General features: G+C 41.2%; 1 protein-coding gene across 1 annotated transcript in view; it reads right to left on the bottom strand.

The window, feature by feature from the left end:
- chrnb2 (cholinergic receptor, nicotinic, beta 2) overlaps positions 1 to 22,344 on the bottom strand; it is a 64,093-nt gene extending 41,749 nt beyond the window's left edge. The window contains exon 1 of the mRNA XM_088327383.1: positions 21,942 to 22,344. Within this exon, the coding sequence (XP_088183509.1) occupies positions 21,942 to 21,999 (58 nt within the window). The 5' untranslated portion in view covers positions 22,000 to 22,344. The remainder of the gene's footprint in view (positions 1 to 21,941) is intronic.
- Positions 22,345 to 23,013: the final 669 nt, after the last annotated feature.

The raw sequence follows: 23,013 nt of genomic DNA, 5'->3' as shown, positions 1-23,013 counted from the left end.
ATGCTATGCACAAAATGACTCACATGCAAAACACATGCCAAGTCCCACTTCCGCCTTCATGTCATTATTGCTGATTCAGGGCACCTGTGAATGCCCAATTGGCGCCAACAGCCCTGATTGCTGATTGGCTCAGAGTCACCTTTTAAACCCCCGGCTTTTAAAAGGAAGCCGTCAGATCGTTGCGACCCTATGTTCCCAGCTAGGCAAGCTCATTCCGTCCGACATTTTTCCTGCCCTGTTTTCTTCTGCCTGATACCCGTTGCCGACCTGTTTCTGGACCCGATTCTGCCCTGTTCTGCCATCCCGACATCCGACCTGTTCTGCCCAGCTTCCTGCCTGATACCTATTGCCGACCTCGTTCCCGAACTCGATATCGCCCTTGCTCTCCCGTCCCGGCTAACGACTAGTATTCCTGCAAATCTACGATCATCCCTGCTCGACATGGAAGTGCCACCTGCTACCCTTGTCCTTCAACTATCGGATCGTGGAAGCAAGCCCTTATCTCCCTCTTATCAATAAAACTGAGTAAACGAATGCTACTGGGTCCTGTGCCTGTTTCTGGTCTGTGACAACTGACTCGTTTTTTCCGTTCCCGACACCACCACTGCTCGCTACGGAAGTCCCACTTCCGGGTTCAGTGCAACCCTTTCCTTTCTTCCAATAAAACTAAGAGAAACATAACGCAAGTGGGTCCTGTCTTCATCCTGGTCCTGACATCTTCAGGTTGTAAATACATAATGACGGGTCAAATGATCCCTAAATTTCAAACGTTAAAGCAGTTCACTGTAAAGCAGCACGCAAGTGGATACTAAATAATAGAGCCCCTCTATTATATTTATACACATTTAAATTTTAATAGTGGCAGCATCTAAATAATCAATTTTGTCTTCTTTCTCTTTGCAAGTAACAATCCAAACAGCAGAATAGAAGAAAAATGGGAATTCTCAAAGCTCAAGACTTTTCAGGAATTAATGGCTGACTTCTCAACTGAACTTCAATCGGAATGTAAATAATGAATCTAAATTTTAGGTAGCGCAAGAAACGGGACACAAGAAAGTGGCCATGTCACTCGGGTCAGGGTGACATAACACACTCTTCTGTTCAACAGCAGGGCCCGACAGCTTTCACTGGTTTACCCCTGCCGCATCATACAGGTGCCCTGCCCATTTTTTTTTGCCATCAAAACAACATGATGGCAAAAAAGTTAATAATAAATGTGTAATAGGACAGTGTTTATTATCTGACCACTGAATGTCGCTGTATTAAAAAGCACAATGAAGAGAGATTACAGAGTCAAAGTGACCAGTCTGCACCATTCTTAATCTCATTTTTTTGCCAAGCCTTGCGTTAAGTTTTGGTGTTTTTCAGGTACCCTGAGCACCAAGAACGTAGACAGTAAGCAGCTCTGTCCAGAGTCATAAGTCTAAAATATTTAAATGATTTGTTTTATTGTAATAAAAACCTAAACTAAATTGCCTCCGCTGCCTGTTTTTTTACTCATTTACTGTATGTCTCGCAACCCGGATGTTGTTTTGAGCTCATGGAGGAGAAAAACTTTTCCTCCTTCATCCATCCATTATCTGCACCGCTTATCCTTAGTAGGGTCGCGGGGGTGCTGGAACTGTCATGATTACTGATGCAGGGCAGCCACGGACCCTGATTGGCTGTTGGACTCTTTTTAAACTCTGGTCTTCCTGAAAGTACCCATCAGATCGTCTGCGAACCTATGCTCCCAGCTAGGCAAGCTTTTGTGACTCTCCGACTCTATCCTGCCCTGACTTTGCACCAAATGCAATATTGCACAACCGTTACGATACCAACGTTATCACGACAATGCTGTATGTAACATCCCACATGCCGACATTTCTTGTGTAAATACCATGTAAATTATAACTATAGCCTTATCCCCCTTGTCTTATAACATTATCTTCTCTGTTCCTTTATCTTCTTGCTCATACCTCACTATGAATGTGTAAAACTGGAGTGTCATGCCCAATTTCGTTGTCACAATATGTTAGCCCATTTGTAACAATGTCAATAAAGGTATATTCTATTCTATTCTATTCTATTCTTTTCTGTCTGATTCCCGTTGCCGTCCTCTTTTCTGGACCCGTTTATGTTTTTGTTCCTCCGCCCCGGCCATCGACCTGTTTTTTTCTCGCTGTCAACGACTACCTTCGCTCGATGTGCCAATTCCTCGTTCCTGCTATCTGCTACCCGTGACCGACGATCATCGGATCGTGGATGCAAGTCCTGTTCTCCTTCCCAATAAAACTGAGTAAAACAAATGCTGTCTCTGTTCCTGGTCTGTGACAGGAGCCCATCTGAGGTATCTCCTGGCAGAGGGAAGGGGACACCCTGAACTGGTTGCCAGCCAGTGACAGGGCACGCAAAAACAGACAACTCACTTGCTCATTCACTACTAGGGACAATTTGGACTGGCCAATCAACCTTTTTGGAATGTGAGAGGAAACCCGAGTGCTCATGGAAACCCACGCAAGCACGGGAGAACATGCAAACCCCGCACAGGAAAGGGGGTAGCTGGTTTTGAACTCATGACCTCAGAACTGTGTTGCGGATGCGCTAACCACCGAGCCACCCTGCCGGCCTCTCCTTCAAATCTAACGTTCACCAAAATTGAACAGATCAAAACAAGGCCATTTGAAAGCTTCCTAGCTGTACAGTGACAGCTTAATTCCCAAGTTCATTATTCACCTAAGGCTTGCAATTGAGTTTCATGAGAGTAAAAGTGCCTTAAATTTTAATTAAAGACAACGCCGCCCATGAGAAAACTCTTATCTGGTCTTTCTCGTGGCCCGTTTGAGATTTTATTAAACCTCCGCCGCTCTCTCCTAATCTCTCGGGTTAACACTGCCACGCTTTGGTTCAGGCGGTGTCACGCACACATTCGAGCACACTCCTAGCACACATCAGTTGTGTGCTAGCCAGGCTTGGGGAGTAACGGAATATATACAACGGCATAACGTAAACTGGATACCAAAAACATGTAATTGTATACCTGTTAAGTTACATGAAAAAGGACGTCATTGCAGGATTATGTTGTATTTACGTTAGTTTTAACTGTTTTTATTCTTTTTCTCATTCATTTGCTCATAGCTTCGTATTATCACGGTTGCCATGGCGCCCAATTGGCCCGGCCCGTGTGGCGCCAGCTGCAGCTTTTTGACGTATTGGCTCCCTGTCAGTATTTAAACTCTGTCCTGTCAGTCCCCTTTTGTCGGTCCGTCTGCGAAGCTCTGTTTTTACACGGCAAACCCTCTTTCACCTTTTGCTCCTGTTTGTCTCCCGCTACGATCTGTTTTGATCTCGACCACGTTTGTTCTCCCGTCCCGAATAACGATCCGTTTTTTATCTTGACCACGTCTACTCTCCTCTCCTCTCCTGGCTTTCGACTTGTTTCTGATCCCGACCACGTTTTTGCTCTGCTACTGACCCGTTCTTTCCGTTCCCTACACCGCCATCTTTCGCCACGGAAGTCCCACTTCCGCGTTCAGAGTGACCTGCTCCCGCGACCACCGGAACGTATGTGCAATCCTTTCCCTTCTTCACAAAGAAACTTGTGAGAAACGCTACGCGAGTGGGTCCTGACATGTTTACATTCGCCATATCCGTAAGCTCCTCTCTCTCTCTTTGGTCTCATTCATTCCACGCACACGCTCACTTTCACCTCCACCCCCAGAGCTGCCCAAGGTGCCTGCCCACAAAACATGACAACAGGATCAAAAACGTTACGAAACAACAGAAAGGTGCCATGTAATTAAAATGAAACTAACAAGAACCCGCGACAACATTAACAAACCAGTATGAGCCAATGAATTAACATGAAATGAATTGATGAATGCAATTTAATGACTGGAAGCCTGTGCCCACTTCCACGGCGTCCTTTCACGCATCCATTTATTCACTCCATGCACTCATTCACACTTTTCTCTTTTTTACATAGACATAATGGACTCATAAAATCATTTTATCTATCATATTTCAAATTACTGACACTTAAGAGACAGTGAGAGATGACAAGAAGTCCCAGAGTGTTTTAGAAATTTAGAAAGTGTTTTGGTGTGTTTAGAACAATATTGGGTTCCTGATATGCTCGTAATGTGAACTAAAACCAGCATAACCTATCTGCAAAAACATAAACAGTTTCATTTTTGCTCAATACACTATACTACGCGGTTAAAATACCAGCATTTTGTTGGACTACAAACAACTACCAGATCTTGGTATCATCTATTTCCTGTTTCAAGGTTACATCAAGGTTATCTTAAACAAAATGTAGTAATTTTGTAGGTCTGTTACCTTACATCTCAGAATAAAACCCAAAATAAGACAGACAAGCGACACCATTTTTTTTTTCAAATGAGATACCTCACAGTCAAAGCCTGATTCACACCTGACCAGAACTGCAAAAGTTTCCCTATCTTATAGCAAACAGTTGAGTCAGAGGGTTCATAGGGAAGGAGAGTTTACCATTGCCAGAGGACATCATAACAAGAAACATCAAACAGACCATCAAAAAACAAGAAACACCAAACATAACAGAGAAAAATAAACATAACAATGCAGCGGCTTCTCTTCTCAGGTGAATGGTTGAGCGGTTCACAAGCTGATAGAACTCTTTGAAGCAAGTAAAACATTTTACTCAACTGTAGAAACCCTATATCATTAAGACAGTTTTAATTCCCATTCTAATTATAAAATTGAAATAAATGAATAATAATCTATTAAAAATTATCCCATCAATTTCTTTTAATATTTAGTTCATTTTTTCTTTAATTAGCATCTTTGGTATAGGAGTAAGTAATATGTTGAATTACTGCACAGGGTTGGGTAGGGTTACTCTAACTTGTTTACTTTCAATTACTTTTGATTACTCCAATTCCAAATATGCTAATAAAAAACAAAAGAAACTAAATGTGAATAAAATGACTAAATTTTGTGCAGGCTTGGGGAGTAACAGAACACATGGAACGGCAAAAATGATGTTGGCAAGCTGTTTGGATTTATTTTCGTTTTGTTTCTGTCGCATTTTATGTTAGTTTTGCCGGAGAACAAAGAGATCAAAGCCAGGAGAGAAAGCTTACCACGTGTTGTGAGTCATACTTTTATTCATATTTAGTTTCTTTTGTCTTTTATTAGCATATTTGGTATTGGAGTAATCCAAAAGTAATTGAAAGTAATCCAGTTAAAGTAACCCTACCCAATCCTGTTTACTGCAACATTATTGTATTCACAATACGTTACTAATTCCATTTTAAACATGTAATTAATAACTATCAGATGACGTTTTTAAAGTAACCCTCCCTACCCTGGTGCTAGCAGGCCTGAACGCTGCCGTGTGCTGGAAGCCGCTCCAAAAAGGATGGTGACAGAAAAGTCAATGCAGAGAAAAAAAATAAAAATCAATGCAGATGCGCACATACCGAGAGTGAGAGAGGGAGTTGGGGTAGGGGAGGGTTGTTGAGATGCTGCAGAGATCAGTGGTGCAGCAGAGCGGTGATGACAGCCTGACTGACTGAGCAAAACTCGTAGCGGTGACGGGGAAATAATTTGTTGTCGCGCACAGGCACAAAAAAAAGGAAAGCGTCACAGTGCCACAAACACATCGTCTGAAAACCAAAAAAAGAACTGTGCAGTGATGTACGATAAAAAAATGGGCAGATTGCTGTAATTGCAGTTGGCACATCTGCTTCATAGAGTCGAGAACCCGAGTTCAAATGTCGGTCTGTATGTTCCCCTGAACTTTTGAGTGTCTTCCTCTTACTTTCCAAATTTTTAAATGTTAGGTTCTTTGAAGCCGGAAATCGGGCATCGGTGTGGATGGGAGCATGAATGGTTGCTTTCGCGACGCCGTCTCTCCTCGACAATCCACTACTTTGGCAACTGTGACCATGACCCTGACAACTCACTTTTACTTTAAAAAGAAAGTTGCATACCTGTCAACCTGTACGTTTTTGCCGTACAAAGTACGTTTATTATGCATTTTAAGACGTGTACGACGTACAAGAAAATCTGTACGGATATACGCAAATTTGTCAATTATGGGTGCCATCCGGTATACACTGACTATGACAAAACGGCAAATCAAACGAGTTTGCCGCGGTAGCCTCTATCTCGGCATCATTTTTTTTCGTTGCAAACAAAGCGAGCGGTTTGATTCTACTGTGCGCATGCATCTGCCGCCTCGGATTTCATGTGGTGGTTATGTAGTGAAAGGAAGTCCGTCTCTTTTTAGAGTACCGGCTTTTTCGGCTCAACTCATTAAAGAGAGCCGGTTCTCAAACGGCTCACTTGCTTTGATGCATTATATTACGAATTATTATGTTGTATAAAGAAGTTAAGAAAAAAGGAAGTATAAAAGGAGAATTAGACAGGTTTGTGGTTATCCCTTTAATCAGTATATTACTAACAATAATTTAATGCAGGAACTGAATTCATAATTTGAGTGAGAAAATGTATTATTCTAATTAATTATATTTGCATGTCTTTTTTCCTTCTATGGTGAACGTCCAAGCTACTTAATTTTTGAACTGTTTTTTATAATAAACCTCATTTCAAGCAATTTAGGATCTCACAACAAAATCTCATCTCATCTCATCTCATTAGCTACACCGCTTATCCTCAGTAGGGTCGCAGGGGTGCTGGAGCCCATCTCAGCAATCATCGGGCAGTGGGCAGGGGACAATTTAGGATCTCACAACAAAATGTTAATTAACAATATATATGATATAACGAAACACATGTACAATATAACATGTTAAACTACATAAACAAACACGTTTGGAAAAAAAATATGGTGTAAGATTATTTTGTATTTTGTAAGGGAAAATACCACATTTTGTAAGTTATTTATTTATTTTTTTCTGGCACTTTGGATTCCTCCCACATTCCAAAACATGGCAGATTAATTGGTCACTCTATATTATCCTTAGGCATGGATGTGTGTGTGAGATTGTCTTGCTATGTATGCCTGTGATTGGCTGACAATCAGTCTAGGGTGTCCGCCACCCCGTCAATGTCAGCTGGAATGGGCTCCAACACCCCGCGACCCAGGTGAGGATAAGCGGCTTGGAAAATTAAAGAATGATTTCCAACGATTGTTACTATTGGAAATTGTGTCTGTGCTCACGGGCTGTCCATCAGTCGCTCATTGACAAACTGGCTTGTAAATTCATCACAAATGGACGTCCATTTTTCTGATGAATGAAGACAATCAGAAGACAAAATAATCTATTCACTGATGAAAGCAGGTACTCTGTCATGATTACTGATTCATTGTTGCCAACAGTCCTGGTCGCCGATTGGCTCCCTGCCACTTTTTAAACCCCCTGGCTCCCTGTTACCAGCGTCAGACCGTTCTGCGAACCTATGCTTTCAGCTAGGCAAGCTCTGTACTATCCGACATTTTCCTGCCCTGTTTTCTCCAGCCTGATACCTGTTGTCGACCTGTTTCTGGACACCATTCTGCCTTGCTCTTCTGTCCCGGCCATCGACCTGTTTTGCCCGGTTTCCTGCCTGATACCTGTTGCCGACCTGTTTTCTGGACTCACTACTGCCCTTGCTCTCCCGTCCCGGCTAGTGACCCGTATCCCTGCAGTCAACGATTATCTTCGCCCGACACGGAAGTGCCACTTCCGCGTTCCTGCCATCAGCTACCCGTGTCCAACGCTCATCAGATTGTGGAAGCAAGCACTGCTCTCTCTTTATCAATAAAACTGAGTAAAACGAACGCTATTGGGTCTTGTCTCCATTTCTGGCTTGTGACATATTCATATCTTGGTGCTATAGTCACTAGATTCGTTCAAGTGCTATCAATAACAGATGCCATGTTAGTTGACAAAGAACAGACTGCAACTCTTAATGCATTCTTAGTTCTTAGTTAATCCCTTATTTCCAGTTGTTAGATATTTCATCAGGTCCAATTACATTCCCAGCCTGTACAGTACCTGACTCCCAGCTTTAGTGTTCTAGCGGATGCTCTGAAGTTAATCCTTTAATGCTGGCTAAATTGTTGTTTGAAAGTCTACGGAAGTCAGTCTCCAAATTTGAGTACAGTGGAACCTCGGTTTTCGAACGCCTCTCAGTTCGAACAAATCAGAGTCCGACCAAAAATTTTGAGAAATTCTTGCTTCGCTGTTCGGTCAAAAAATCGGGGTTCGAACGCAGGTAATGCGTGAGTGCGTACGCTAGGGTGCGATGCTGAGCGGCGTACGGGTGTCGATCGCTCTTTTCGTGACCGGCTGTTATCGCGTGCGGACGTGTTTCGTTTTGCTTTCGCTTTTAATATAGGTGTACCAAGTGGTGAAAAGAGTAGTGCGTACAACTATTGCATTTAAGAAATAAATAATAGCAAAATATGAAGAAAGTGTCCTGATCTTGCTAGGGAATACCCCACCGTCCACCTGCGCCTTCTGCTGACCACCACAAAGGTAAGAAATCCTATTCATTATTCTTTTCTTTATCGTTTTTATTTTTATTTTACACAATCGTGTTAGCGTAATCTTTCATACGGAAGATTACGATAACGCGAACGTATGATTAGCCTGTGTTAGCTTTGTTTACGTTAAACATTCAGGGTGTTGGAACGGAGCCCCCTTTCCAATGAAGCGCTAGCCACTTGTTGTGGAGACCCGGGTGCTAAATGACTTGTAAAAGACCTGATTTTTTTTATTTTCACACGTTCATGTTAGCGTAATCTTACGTTAAACATTCAAGTTAAACATTCAGGGTGTTGGAACGGAGCCCAACATTCATGGTGTTGGAATGGATTAAAACGATTTACATTATTTATAAAGGGAAAAAGGATTTCGGTGATCGAACAAATCGGTTTTCGAACAGGGTTTTGGAACGGATTATGGTCGAGAACCGAGGTTCCACTGTATCTTCACAGCATTAAACTTTAGACTTTCAACTTTTTTTTCTCGGCGTCATCATGCGGTAACCCTTGCGTAAGGTCAGTGCCGCACCACAGACCTGTTTATTATGCATAGCCTGGCAGGGGGAGAGCAAGAGAAACGAGGGCAGAAGGTAGATATGGGAAGGGGCATCGGATATCCCCATTTGATTGCGTCTTAAACAGGTGCCGAAACGCCCTTGAGCGTCCTTGCCCAGAAGGTGAACATACGTTTGCATACGCTGAAGTCTCGGTGACCGAATGTGGCCTGCCCGGGACAGTTAATTTAAAGACTTAATTCTCCCCCAGTGTCTCCCTTCATTGCATGCATTTCCCCTGACGAGATGCGCCGGAGCGCTGAAGCGTGAAACGTCCCATCCATTTGCCCCGTTTCCGCTCAACGGGACTCTCCGCCATGTCCTGGTTGTTAAAAGTGAACATGAGCGTGGATTAATTCAGAGCACGTGTTGCATTTTTGAAGGTTTTCCCCATGACTGGACGAGTATGTGTGTGAATGTGAGCATTCTTTCAAGAAATTGTTGGCACATGCTTGCAGTCTGGGAGAATAATAATGCTATTCAGATTTTTACCCTTAAGGAGGGATGAGTCATTAGTGATCTGCTGCTTTGTCGGATGCTGCCTCAAGTCATGTTTGATTTTGGGAGTAATTTGCTCTCACGCTATATGTTCGCATTGAAACAAAACACCATACCATCAATTAAGATATGAGGACATTTTGATGATGAGTTTTGTGTTGTCAGCATTACAACAGAAACAGAAGTCTTTGTGGGGAAGCATAAATGTCATGAAAACAGATGGGGGTGAGAACTGACCCCTGGGGAACACCTCAGGTGACATGGAGCTGCCTGGACTCAAATCTTGCAAAATCTTTACCATCCTAGTCAAGGTAATGTTTCTGCTGGTACTTCCTGTTCGGATTTAAATAGATGATTTTGTAAGTAAAATGGAGAGTGGAGGTTAAATGGATTGAATATAATTTCGGGTTACCAGAAATAACCCAAACTTTACTCGACTTTGACTGAAGGTCTTCTCATGAAAAGGAAACATATATTGGGACAAAATCAGTATCTATAAATCTTACCATGGCAGAAATCCACTGCACCGCTTATCCCCAGCTATCTTTGGGCAGTGGGCAGGGGACACCCTGAACTGGTTGCCAGCCAGTCACAGGGCACATGGAGACAGATAACAAACACACTTGCTCATTCACACCTAGGGACAATTTGGACCAGTCAATATTTTCTGGGGGATGTGGAAGGAAAATCAGCGTGCCCAGAGGAAACCCATTCAAGCACGGGGAGCACATGCAAACTCTGCACTGGAAGGCTGGTAGCTGGATTTGAACCCATGACCTCAGAACTGTGCCGCGGACGCGCTACCGAATCAGCCGCCGGGCCACTCCTATGCTAAAAAATATTTTCTCTTTTTAAGGGTTTATGCCTACTTTATGAAAGACATAGGTTCTATATTTGGTTCAGTTTTTTTTCTTATTTTTTAAAGAAATACATTGAAATAAAGTTACTACATGTTGTCTTGAATGTATTTTTACACGTATTTTCAATATGACGGATGGAAGCAAAGGTTTCTCAGAATTCTTTTTACTAAAATAACAACATCAGATCACACATAGGTCACATTAGAAATGTTTTCTTGTTTTAGGGATCATTTTGTAATTTTTTTTGAAACACTATTTAGGAATATTGTATAATAAGAACTTTATAGGTACTAAATTTGGAATACATCTTGTTTTATGTGAAAAAAATGGTACATATATAAATACACTCGGCAAGCACGGCGGCGCAGTGGTTAGCGCGTGTGCGCCACAGTTCTGAGGTCATGAGATCGAACCTCCTGTGTGGAGTTTGCATGTTCTCCTCGTGCTTGTGTGGGTTTCCTCTGGGCACTCCGGTTGCCTCCCACATTCCAAAAAACATGCATATCAGGTTAATTGACCAATTCAAATTGTCCCAAGGTGTGAATGAGCGAGTGACTTGTCTTTCTACGTGTTACCTGCGATTGGCTGGCAACCAGTTCAGGGTGTCCCCTGCCCACTGCCCGAAGATAGCTGGGATGAGCTTCAGCGCCCCCGCGACCCTACTGAGGATAAGCAGTGCAGATAATGGATGAATGGATGGATGGATGGATAAATACACTCAAATAAAAGTTGGATATTAAAAAACGTTTTAAAAAAAACTTCACGATACTTAAAAATAAATAAATACTTAAAGGGCTTTTATAAAAGAACCAATAATTGTAGGTCTACAAAAAAACAGGAGGTTTAGATCATAATTGCAAGATTCTACCTATGGAAGAATGTGCCTCAGATGCAAATGTGTCCATCCTTGGAAGTGCCAACTGCACTACTTAGAGCAAAAAGAGTAATCCATAAAATTGATCGATGTAATTCCTGATTTCGCTCATTTAGAGAAGGAGGAAGAGTAAGATAGTGCCTGAAAAAAAAAGAATGGCACATCCCTCCCTAATTCCTTGACAAGAGTAACAGTTACACCAATACCGCTTCGAGGAACATTTCAGGCTTGTTAACTTGTCGGAACTAATCCTATTCTCATACCGTCTTTTTCTTTAAAGCAGAACTCAAAGGATTCCTCAACAATACACAGTTTTACAGACCAAAACTAATCAAGAGTGACATTTTGTCTTTGTGTGAAATGGTTTTAAAAGCTATATATTTGTTTTATCTGTGTCCTGAGACGGCCTTTTTAAGAGTTGGTGTCGGGGATGATGATGTCTCTGTTGCCAAGAGATAAGGTAACAACCAGAAGTGGGTGGTAATGGAGTACCGTATTTTCCGCTCTATAAGGCGCACCTAAAAGCCTTTATTTTTTTCAAAAGCTGACCATGCGCCTTATAATACAGTGCGGCTTATATATGGATCAATATTAAGTCGCAAAGTCTTGCAACTAAGGCAAGCAGCCGCCGACTAGATTTTCTCCCGAAGGCGAAGTAGTCCGCGGTGTATGCTGGGATTTATATACCGGCGTTTCATTTCCTAGCCAATGTGTCAATCATCATTTGAATCAGTCACTATTGGCTAAAGTTTTTCGGAGGTAAAGGGGGCGGATCCTTTTTATCATTTACAGGCTCGCATAGGCTAAAGGGGCGAAACAAAGCCTGCAATTGGCCGAAAAAGATGAATGTGAATCACACGTTGGGTTGCACTACGGCATAGAGAAAACATTTTTTACTATTCTGTATTTGTAAATATTTTACTCTCCTGGATTTACTAAAATCACGGTTGTAAGAAGACCATGGTTACATATCATTATTGAACGAGAACTTAGGTGAGCTATGCGGCTTTATATTTTCCCGGCTCTTGTTTTAGAACGATCTTGATGTTTCTGTGATGAGTCTATTTTTAAACTAAATTCAATTCAAAGTGTTTATTGTCATATGCACAGTAAAGAACCCCGTTTCCCTGCACGATAAAATTCTTACTTTGCTGTCGACACAGGTGCCAGCAAAAAAAAAAATGGAAACTAAGAAATGTTTGGCATTTCTTGAATCCCAAGACTTTAACCTTCCGAATGATATTTGGAACGATGCATTTGAGTGATTGGTAACATCGTACAGACACTGTTTCCGTACATGTCTGAGACACGTATTTGCATCTTTGCAAGCTTTGGGAATGTTAAGGGGGTAATCAGTTTGACTGAACTATCTGACTGTTTTGTCGACGTTCCCATTGTAGCGCCTTATAATCCGGTGCGCCTTATGTATGGAAAATATAGGACCAAAAACTATTTTTTGGGGTTGCGCCCTATAACCCGGTGCGCCTTATAGTGCGGAAAATACGGTACATTTACCTGAGTTAGTTCTAGGACATTTTGTACTTCTAGGAGTATTTTTGAATCCCAATAGTTTTACTTCTACTTGAGTACATTCGTAAAGAAAACAATGGTACTTTTACTCCGCTACATTAGGCAACATTAAAGTCGTTGCTTTATTGCTTAATAAATCCCCTCCACGTAAGTACGCGTCTGTCTGTCTCCGCTAAGGCGCATTTAACTCCGCCAGGCTCTACCATGTTTAACTAATAATACGTAGCAGCCTCGTCACGTGACCATATTCAGGTTCAGCAGGGGGGGAAAGTTGTTCACAGATGAAAAAAAATTGAAAATGCCACTTAGCATTACCGACTGAAAACACAGAAGAGGAGGAGCACCCTTGGCCTCACATCAAAAACAGGCTCCCCTTAAAAAGTATGCAAAACACCAGCTACAGTATGCAATGTCTCATTTGTTCGAGATCATCGGCCAGTTTCTAGTTCTGCTTGTAGAGCCTGTTAAGATAAGTATTGGGGCTTTAAATGTGCTACTTGGTGCTACATGTGCTTAATTTATTTATTTGATTTCTACTATTTCTAGTTTATTAAAGCACTTGAATTTACGTTGATTATTTTAATCTACTTTTGAATTAAAATTCTTTTTTGTTGATTGGATGGACTTTGATAACTTGATGATCTGATTGGTTGTTTGAGAAAAATTAATAAATACGACGTCGCCAGAGTACTGAGTACTTTTTTGCTATTACTCAAGTAAGTTATTTAGATGACTACTTTGACTTCTACTTGAGTAATATTATTCTGAAGTAACAGTACTTCTACTTGAGTAAAATCTATGGCTACTCTGGTAACAAACTATAATATTTCTGCTTCAGAAAGCCAGGCGAACTGGAATTGGTTGTTAACTGGAACACATAAGACAGTTTTGCCGTGTCACTTGCCGGGTTCAGGTTTTTCGCAGGTTTGTTGGTTCCCAGTTAGCCTGGTTGCTCACTATGTGTTTTTAGTCGGCCAGCCTCGAGTTTACCTGCCAAAGGCTGCAGCCGCCTTTTGTTGACTGGTCCCTGTTATCCCACCGTGGGAGGCTCTTCTTGTTGTTGTTTTTTTTCAGTTAGCCCCTTTTGGGCTGCTCGCCCTTTCTTGTACCATTACTGCATCCACCTGCAGTAAAACTACCAAAACGTCTCTTAACTTAATCGACTATTTAACACGTAAAACAATATGGGGAGTGGCTAGCTAGATTGCTGGTCTTCCTCCAATGAGGTCACAGCTTAGGATGACAGAGACAAGACAAAATGTTTTCTCGAAGAATAATTGGAACAAACCAATTAATATATACATTGTCGTGATTGCCTAAGTGAAGTCACCTGGGGCAATCGTTTGGCGCCCTGGAGCGCACTTCCTGATTGGCTGACGTTCTCCACTAAAGCGGTCTGCGTCCAGAGATGGACGTCCGGGCATACTCTTTGTATCCCTGAGTGCTTCGCCAGACTACAAGGTACCCACGACTCCTCTTGCCTGATTCATGCCTGCCTTCCGTTTTTGACCTGTTTTCCGTTCCACGTTTTGCGTCCTACTCTCCCGTCTCGGCCATCGACTTACCGCTCAGCTGTACTTTTCTGTCCACCCGTCACGGAGCTGCCATTCCGCTCAAAGAGGTTGACGACCGACAAGCGTCGACGTCCCAAGCCAGCTCCAACTACTCTTTCCAATAAAAGCACTTTTGAATCTGACGCTATTGGATCCGAGAGTCCGTTCTGGTTCATGACATACATAGATTCTAAGCAAAAATGATTTACTATTTCCATACATGTTTTAGAATCTGAGAATACCTTTAAAGGTTGAGTATCTTTGGTAAAATGTACCCAAAGATGATGAGGCGGTAATCAGTAGGATTGTGGTCTATTCAACTGTATGTTTTACTTGTAATGGATTTTAACCAGTTTATGGGCTGCATCTTCAAGTTAATGCTAGCAGGCTATGGATAGTACTATTGACTAGCTAGCAAAAAGTATCACTAAAAATAATAATACTACACTCATACTACAAAAATACTATAATCATAAGTAATTGTTTTAAGGTTTAAGGCTGAAAGCAAGATGGCGGCGCACATGGATGCTGTGGCTTTTTGCTCTCCGGCTAATCTTTTATTTATTTTCTCTTGTCTTCTCTGCTTTCTTTTTTGCTGTTTTGCTTTCTTAGCCCTTTGACACTCTTTGTGATTAAGGGCTATACAAATAAAAAAAATGACTTGACTTTTAAGTGTACTTTTGTGATGGTTTGCCTCAAGAAGTGATAGGTGATGTCAACAGAATCGACATGGCGACAATAGCGCGCTAGTTGGTAAAGCGCTAGACAAGCCCTTGGTTGCATCATGGCCGCAACAGAAGACCTTTATCTGAAGGATCCAGCCGAGCGGGATAATGCGGCGGCTGTGTGCACTTTCACACAACGACACGCCATACTGTAATCTGATAATTAGATGACGTCATGGCCGGCTTCCTCTTTGCCAAAAGGGCAAGTGCTTTCAACACAACGCAGGATAAAATGAAGTGTCAGTTGTTCCAAATTCCCACAAACAAAAAAGTGGCATCCTCTCCCCCTTTCTCCCCGTTTTTCATCCCTTTTCAAATACTCAACCAAGGCAATTTAGCCAAGTGCCGCTTCTGTCGTTAGGATTGTCCAAAACACCGTTGTTAAAATGAGAAATTAGCTGGTTGCTGAAAGGACTTGCCAAGCTTTTGATTGATCAGTTGATTAAAAGCGGTGTCTCGATACCGATAGAGCACGATGGGGAACCTCCCGAAGACGATTCCACCCAGGGCCAATTAAGGTGATGCCTTTTCACTCAATGCCAGTAAATCTTTCTATTTGAAACAACATGGAGGGTGGAGTCACTTGGATATAAGTCTTCCAATAGTGCATTAAGCATGCATGCATTTACTGCAACAAGGGCGATTTACAGTAATGTGGTCCATTCTCGCTTCCCACTCTAAACACGATTTTCGGGTTATTCTTACATACTCACCTCAACGCCAGGGTTGCTTTTTAAAGGTAAGCCGATACAGTTAATTGTTACATGTTAAAACATGTAATCAGTAACATAATTGTCATGGTTGCCATGGCGCCCAATTGGCCCCGCCCGTGTGGCGCCAGCTGCAGCTCATTGACGGATTGGCTTTCCTGGGGGGCGGCAGTAGCTCAGGAGGTAGAGCGATCGTTTTAGGATTAAGGGATCCCAGTTCGAATCCCGACTTGTCCGTGTTACAAGTGGAAGTGTCCTTGGGTAAGACATTGAACCCCCAATTACCCCCAATAAGCAAGTTATAGCGCCTTACATGGCTGCACAGATCACGGCCACTATTGGGAAATGTGAAGCACAATGTAAAGCGCTTTGGGAAGTCATTGACTTGAAAAGCGCTATATAAATTTCTCTATTTAAGCTCAGTGCTTTCACACTTCGTTTGTCAGTCCGTCAACGAACCTGTGCCCCGCAAGACATTGGTTTTGACTCAGTCTTGTTTTCCTGTTGGTATTTCCAGTCCGGTATTGTTCCTGTTTATTTTTGTCCTGTTTAACATCGGTTTCCAGTTTCGTTCCCGTCTATTTTTGTCCTGTTTATTATTCTCTCCAGTTTTTGTTCCCGTCTTATTTGTCCTGTGTATTTTCCATATCCCATCTGTCCGATATCAACTCGGGCAATTGGAATCGATCTTGTCGGTCTCTGGCTTCCTGTCTTTCCACGCCAGACCGCTGTCTCACATGCATGACTCCCCATGTCTCGTAAAATAAAAGGCTTGTGTGAGAACGTCACGCGTTTGGGCCCTGATCCTGTTCTGGTTTTTGACAGTAATCTGAATACTATATAACACTGAAGTAATCCATCTGGAAAATTTTGGATTATTCCAATAAAAAAATACGCTAATAAAAGCCGGTCCATATTGCCCCCAGGTGTGAATGAGCGAGGGAATGGTTGTCTGTCTCTGTGTGCCCTGCGACTTACCAGCAACCAGTTCAAGGTGTCCCCTGCCCACTGCCCGAAGATAGCTGGGGTGGGCTCCAGCACCCCCGCGACCCTACTGAGGATAAGCGGTGCAGATAATGGATGGATGGATGTAACCTTGTAAAAGAATTGGCGGAAACCAAGGTTAGGTAGTTGTTTGTAGTCCTACAAAAAGCGCTCAAATTTCACCATGTAGTTTTGTTTATTGATCAAAAAATCAAATGTTGTCTTTCACATGGCAGACAAGAAAACTATTATTTTAAACTCACCAATTGTTCACCTTCTAAATTTCCAGCTTTTTTTACTTGTTTGGCGTGAGAATGCCAAACCTCTTGAAACAACAGTATCAGAAATGTACTAGACTTACAGTTGCTAATTATTTTCACATTACGATACAGTGATCAAATAACGTGTTTTGAACAGCTGATAACTGAAAATACAAAAAGAAGATAATCAAATATACTAAATGTCCCTAAATGGATCACTTGCGAGCAACTTCGAGAATGCTTAATACGCACAAACCTCACAAAACTGCAGAGCAGGTTCAGGCAAATTCAAAAAAATGAGTGCTACATTGAAGGAGAAATGAAATAAAGACCAAAAGAAAATTGCTTGTAACTTAAACACTAATAAATATGCAATGGTGGATAAAGTGCCGGTGTGTACAGTCTGCACAGGAGATCCAGCTCCAGCGTGTGTGTGAACCTAATCTCTCTCTGTCTTTCTAATGTCAGTGAATAATATGATGGCACAATTTGTCTATTGGTGCATAACGGTGCTATACAAATCTAGTTTTAAATACATTTTTAATTCTGCAAAGGAATCCTTATTTTAACTAAGCGTAGTTGTAATTTGATTTTGTCAAGTCAAGTCAAATTTATTTGTATAGGCCTTAATCACAAAGTGTCTCAGAAGACTGCAGAGGTTACAATGCCCTGATCTTAAAGCAACATGCAGGCAAGGAAAAATTTAAAACCTCAACATGAGGAAAACAAGAAACCTTGAGAAGGGACCTCACAGAAGGTAATTTTCTTTCCAAGATGACCAGGGTGCAATAGATTTAGCGTTGGGTAACAGTACACAAACCATCGTGAACATTGATAAAAGAAAACATAAGTCATATCTTGAAATTTTGTCCAGACAATGCACGACAGCTGACACCTCGAGCTCTATTTGATGGTTCATTTATTTTTGCTAATTATTTAAATTGTGTGTGTGTTTTTACTAAATGACATTTTTACCGCGAGGAGCCACTGTCCCTTTAAGTGCACCTAACTATGCCTATTTTTTTTTATTACCAATTGATTTTTTCATATGAAATTTTTATTAGATCCTATTTTGTGTATTTTTTATCCAAACTTTTTTGTGGAAAACTCGATTTGGCCCAACTTGACCAAGGCCCGAGCTCTAGCGGGTACCATTTTTGTCGTGATTGCTAACTAGAGTCACCTGGAGCATCACGTGGACGTCCTCTGATTGGTTTATGTTCCCTTTTTAAGCACGCTTCGCCGAGACCTCTTCGTCTGAGGATTACGTTTGTACCCTGTATGACTCTCCTGATTACCTGTTCCGTCTTGATCTGTTTACCTGATTCTGCCTGCCTCCGATCCGACCTGCTTCCGTCCCACGCTACGATCTTCTCTCTAGCCCCGGTAAACTTGACCTGCTAGACGTCCGCACTCCGATTGGCTACGTGTTCCGAAGCTACTTTCCCTGCGCCGCTGCTGACGTCCGAAGGCCATCGCGTCTCCCGCTAGCCCTGTACGCTTCCCTAAATAAAGAATTGTAACGAACGCTCTGGGGTTTCCTGTTCTGTTCTGGTCCTACTGACAATTTTTGAGTTTGAGACTCTTGGTTTAAACTATTGGGAGTCTTACATAATCTTTTGAGTTGACTTTGGGTTTCTAACTCCTACTTTGCTACACAACCAATTCTCATGTGTTATTGTTGGGTGTTAAAAGGTTAAAAAAAGGAAATAAGAGGACCTATATTTAGGTTGAAGAAACTCAAACGTTTTCTGAGCAAGTGTGTGTTTCTTTCTCGCCTGTAAATTAAAACACTCTCCTTCCATCCCTGCTGTATTATTTGTAGATAATTGAATTATGTTGCTTCCAAAGGTTATTGCACAAGCTTTCTTGCACTATTGTTACAATGCACTCACAACTTTTCCAAGCACTATGTTTTGTGAATATTTTTTGCCTATTTATCCTGACATTATTTATGTCTTATTTCTCTCTTTAAGCCTTTATTGCATGTTTATCCTGGATTGCCATGTCTAGTCTCTTTACAAACAATGTGTCGGGGTCTGGCATACCTCCCACCACCAGATGGCCCCAACTGGCGTTTTGAACTGGGCACAGTCGTGACCAATGATAACGCACATTTGCCCAATCATCCTGTTTCCTTTAAAAGGGCATTTTTGTTCAGCTACCTTTGGTGTGTCATTTTGAGGTCTACTGTCATCCTCTTTGTGTCATTTTCATCACCACGCTAGGTTTGTTTGTTTATTTCTTGTTTCTTTGTTCCTTTGCTACTTAAATTTTCCTGTTCCAGGTTTTGTTTTATGTTTGGGCATTTTAATAATTGTTTCGTGCCCACTTGTTTGTTTGTTTGGTGCTTTGGTCCTAGTTTTGTTAAAAATAATGTCCTTGTTTTTGAGCACCTCTGCCTGCAGTTCCTGCCTTCCCCACATGGGTTCATCATCTAGCCAGCGAGCCATCCATTATCTACCCTGCCTATCCACAGTTGGGTCGCGGGATGCTGGAGCTCATCCGAGCTATCATCGGGAAGTGGGCAGGGTGCACTCCGAACCAGTTGGGGTTCATCATCACTACCATCAAATCATAACACAATGTTCACTACATTTATCAGAGACAATTGTAATTCCACTTGGTCATGTGTCCCAGATGACAGGAAGTGATTTTGCTCAACCTGCTTCTGATTAGTCAACCCACACAAGTCCGAGACCTCCGTGTACATACGGTGGGGGGGAAATGGAAGAATATGTGGGCGGGCGTTAACATGCTCTATTTTAGAAAGTAAAATGTCTTACATGAACACTCATTCTATTACTTCTCACGGTGTTTCACAATATTCATTCATTTATTTTTAAGAACCGCTTTCATATCAATAGGGAGCTGCCTTCCATCCCTGTAAACACCCAAGGAGGGGTGGACACTCAGGACTGATGGCCAACCAATCAGAGGGCACACACACACACACATATACAACCATCCACAAAGGCATCCTTACCCGAGGACAATTCGAAGTCGCTAATCAACCTGCCATGATTGTTGTTGGAATTATGGAGGAAACCAGAGAACCAAGAGGAAACCTACACAGGCATGGGAAGTACATGCAAACCCCACACAGGGGAGGCCGGTAACTAGAATTGAATCTGGCACCTCAAAACCGGCGGAGATGCAACCATTCACAATTCTGCCCTGTTGCATAATATTGATTTTAGATTCACTAAAAATGTCATTATTGCTTTTAGTAATGTTTTCATAGCATTACATCGTGTAAATAAGAATCAAACAATGTAATAAAAACGTTTCTAATATTTTAGATTGGACTCTTTTAATGACTTGCACAAATGAGTCGTTAACTGTTGTTAAATCTCTTGTGTGTAATATATGACCACAAGATGACGCTGTATTGTCTAATGCGAATGAAAAGCTGTGCCAGAGCACAGTTTAGCAGCAAGCTGCAAGACAAACATGGCGGTGACCTTAAAAGAAAATATACCCCAAAAAATGTAATCAGAGAATAATTGAAACATGATTTTATATATATATATATATATATATATATATATATATATATATATATATATATATATATATATATATATATATATATATATATATATATATATATATATATATATATATATATATATATATATATATATATAGTACAAAAAAAATCAAAGTAATTGTGACATGGTCTAGACTCAACTTGTTAAGATATATTCATAAATAATCAGATATTCTACTTAAAATTTAACAAAATGTACAAAATTAAAGAGTTGATCTTTTGGGAAAACATACAAATGTAAATGTTGAAAACTGTAAAAAAGAAAAGAAAAATAATAGCTATTGCCAAATTATTTTAAGTATAAATAATACAAAATTACAATAAATAGGTTACACTCAACATACTAAGATATATTTATCAATAATTAAAGATACCCTACTTTAGATTTACTATAGTATTGAATACAAATACGTCAAAATATTAAAACCAAGCAAAATTCAAAGTACATTACCTGATAGCAATCAGATAGATAGAAATTAAACATACTAAAACTCCCAATACAAAATAAAAATCATAACTCGTTTTGAAAAAATAAAAATGGGAACATTAAAAACGTAAGGAAAAAATGCAAACAGTATCGCCGAGTGGCCAAGTATTCAAAATATGATTATAAAATACAAATAATTATAATAACTAGAGTACACTCAACATGTTAAGATACATTTATACTAAAACCTCAAAAACAAGGTCAAACATATCTTTGAATAAAAGTAGCATGTGATTATTAAAAACTAAAAATTGCATATGTGTGTAAATATATCATTAGATTTTTTTTTAAACTACTTATTTTTATACTATTATCCTTAACTTATTCTTTCTAACCATAATATTTTATCTTGTACATGTAATTGCACCATTAAACTGCCACTTTTCAATTGTGTCGTATATTTCACGTGTTCCAATGACAATACATTGTATTCTTTTATATTACAATGGCAAAAATATTGAAATATTTTAAAATCGTTCCACGTTAAATGATCAGAAATGTTTTCAATTTGTATCGGAAGATGTCTCAAATATTTAGATAGTGTGAGAAATATTTGTTATAATATTTGACTTTATATAAGGATATATAAGACCTTTCCAGCGCTGTATGAAAACACTCATTAATAAATCAATGCTGAGATATGTTTGTGGCACTGTGACACTGGATCCACATTTAAAGTGACAGTGCGTTTAATATAAAACCTTAACCTTTGCGCTCAGTCAGCCCCCCCATCACACACACACACACATACAAACAGTAGCTAATACACCATGATTGCATCGCTCAGAGTGAAATAAAACAATATTTTCTCTATCCTTCTCCCAAACATATCACACCGACTCCTCTCATAAACGCAGAATCAAATCCACAAATGAAAGGAGTTAGAATCCCTCACCTCCCGCAATGGCGAGCAGCAGCAGCATCAGCAGCCAGCCTTCCTCCATCATCGTCATCCTCCCCAGCCCGAAAGGTGTTCACCGAGCACCGTGGAGAATCCTCCTGCCTCCTTCCCTCCTCCTCCTTTCTCCTTCTTTCTCCTCACGAGCCCAACCTGCCTTCAGCGGCTACCTGGTACTCTGACGTCATGGCGAGCTCCGGCGCCGACGATGGAGGACCGCCGAGAGGAAGAGAGATGAAGGCGCTGGAAATGGTCTCTCTTCGGGTCCGCAGGTGAGCTCCCGGCTGCAGGTCGTGCGCCGACGACGAGTGGGGAGGAGGGAGGCAGGGAGGGAAGGATGGAGGCAGTTTGCATGCGGAGGAGTGGCGGAAGGGGAGGATGTGGTTGACCCCCCCCCCCCCCCCCCCTACCGCCACCCCTCCTTTACGCAGCTCGACTAACGACGCAAAGTGTTTCGTGATGATAATTCTTTTCTAAGAACTGTCTATTCCTCTTTTGTTTTTAATGATATATTAAAAACAATAATAACAAAAAAAGAACAAAATTAATTTGTATTACACTACCATATTATAATAACCTTTACTATTTTAATATACCGATAACTTAGAGCTAAATATAAACTCTCAAATTCTTTCTACGAAGCAAACAACACAGAGAGGACGTGACTCATATTCACCAGTCACGAATGCCTACGAGAGAGAGAGAGAGAGAGAGAGAGCGAGAGAGAGAGAGAGAGAGAGAGAGAGAGAGAGAGAGAGAGAGAGAGAGAGAGAGAGAGAGAGAGAGAGAGAGAGCGAGAGCGAACAAGAGAGATGTAAGAGAAAGAGGGAAGAGGGAGAAGAAGACGGAAAGAGGGATAGAAAGAACGCAGAGAGAAATTGAAAGAAGAAAATAAAGATAGGGTCAGAGAGAGAAAGATAGAGAGAAATAGGGAGAGGTGGACAAATAGAGAGAACAAGGGAGCAAGAAAGATGTACGAGAAAAAAAGGGGGATAAAGAAAAAGAATGGAAAAAGAGAGAGACAGAGAAAAATAGACAGATAGGGAGGGAGAGAGACAGAGAGAGAGAA

Source organism: Urocampus carinirostris, chromosome 2 (assembly GCF_059441175.1).
Source record: "Urocampus carinirostris isolate Australia breed hairy pipefish chromosome 2, RoL_Ucar_1.0, whole genome shotgun sequence".
NCBI classification, from domain to species: domain Eukaryota; kingdom Metazoa; phylum Chordata; class Actinopteri; order Syngnathiformes; family Syngnathidae; genus Urocampus; species Urocampus carinirostris.
This window is presented reverse-complemented; position numbering and strand designations above follow the sequence as displayed.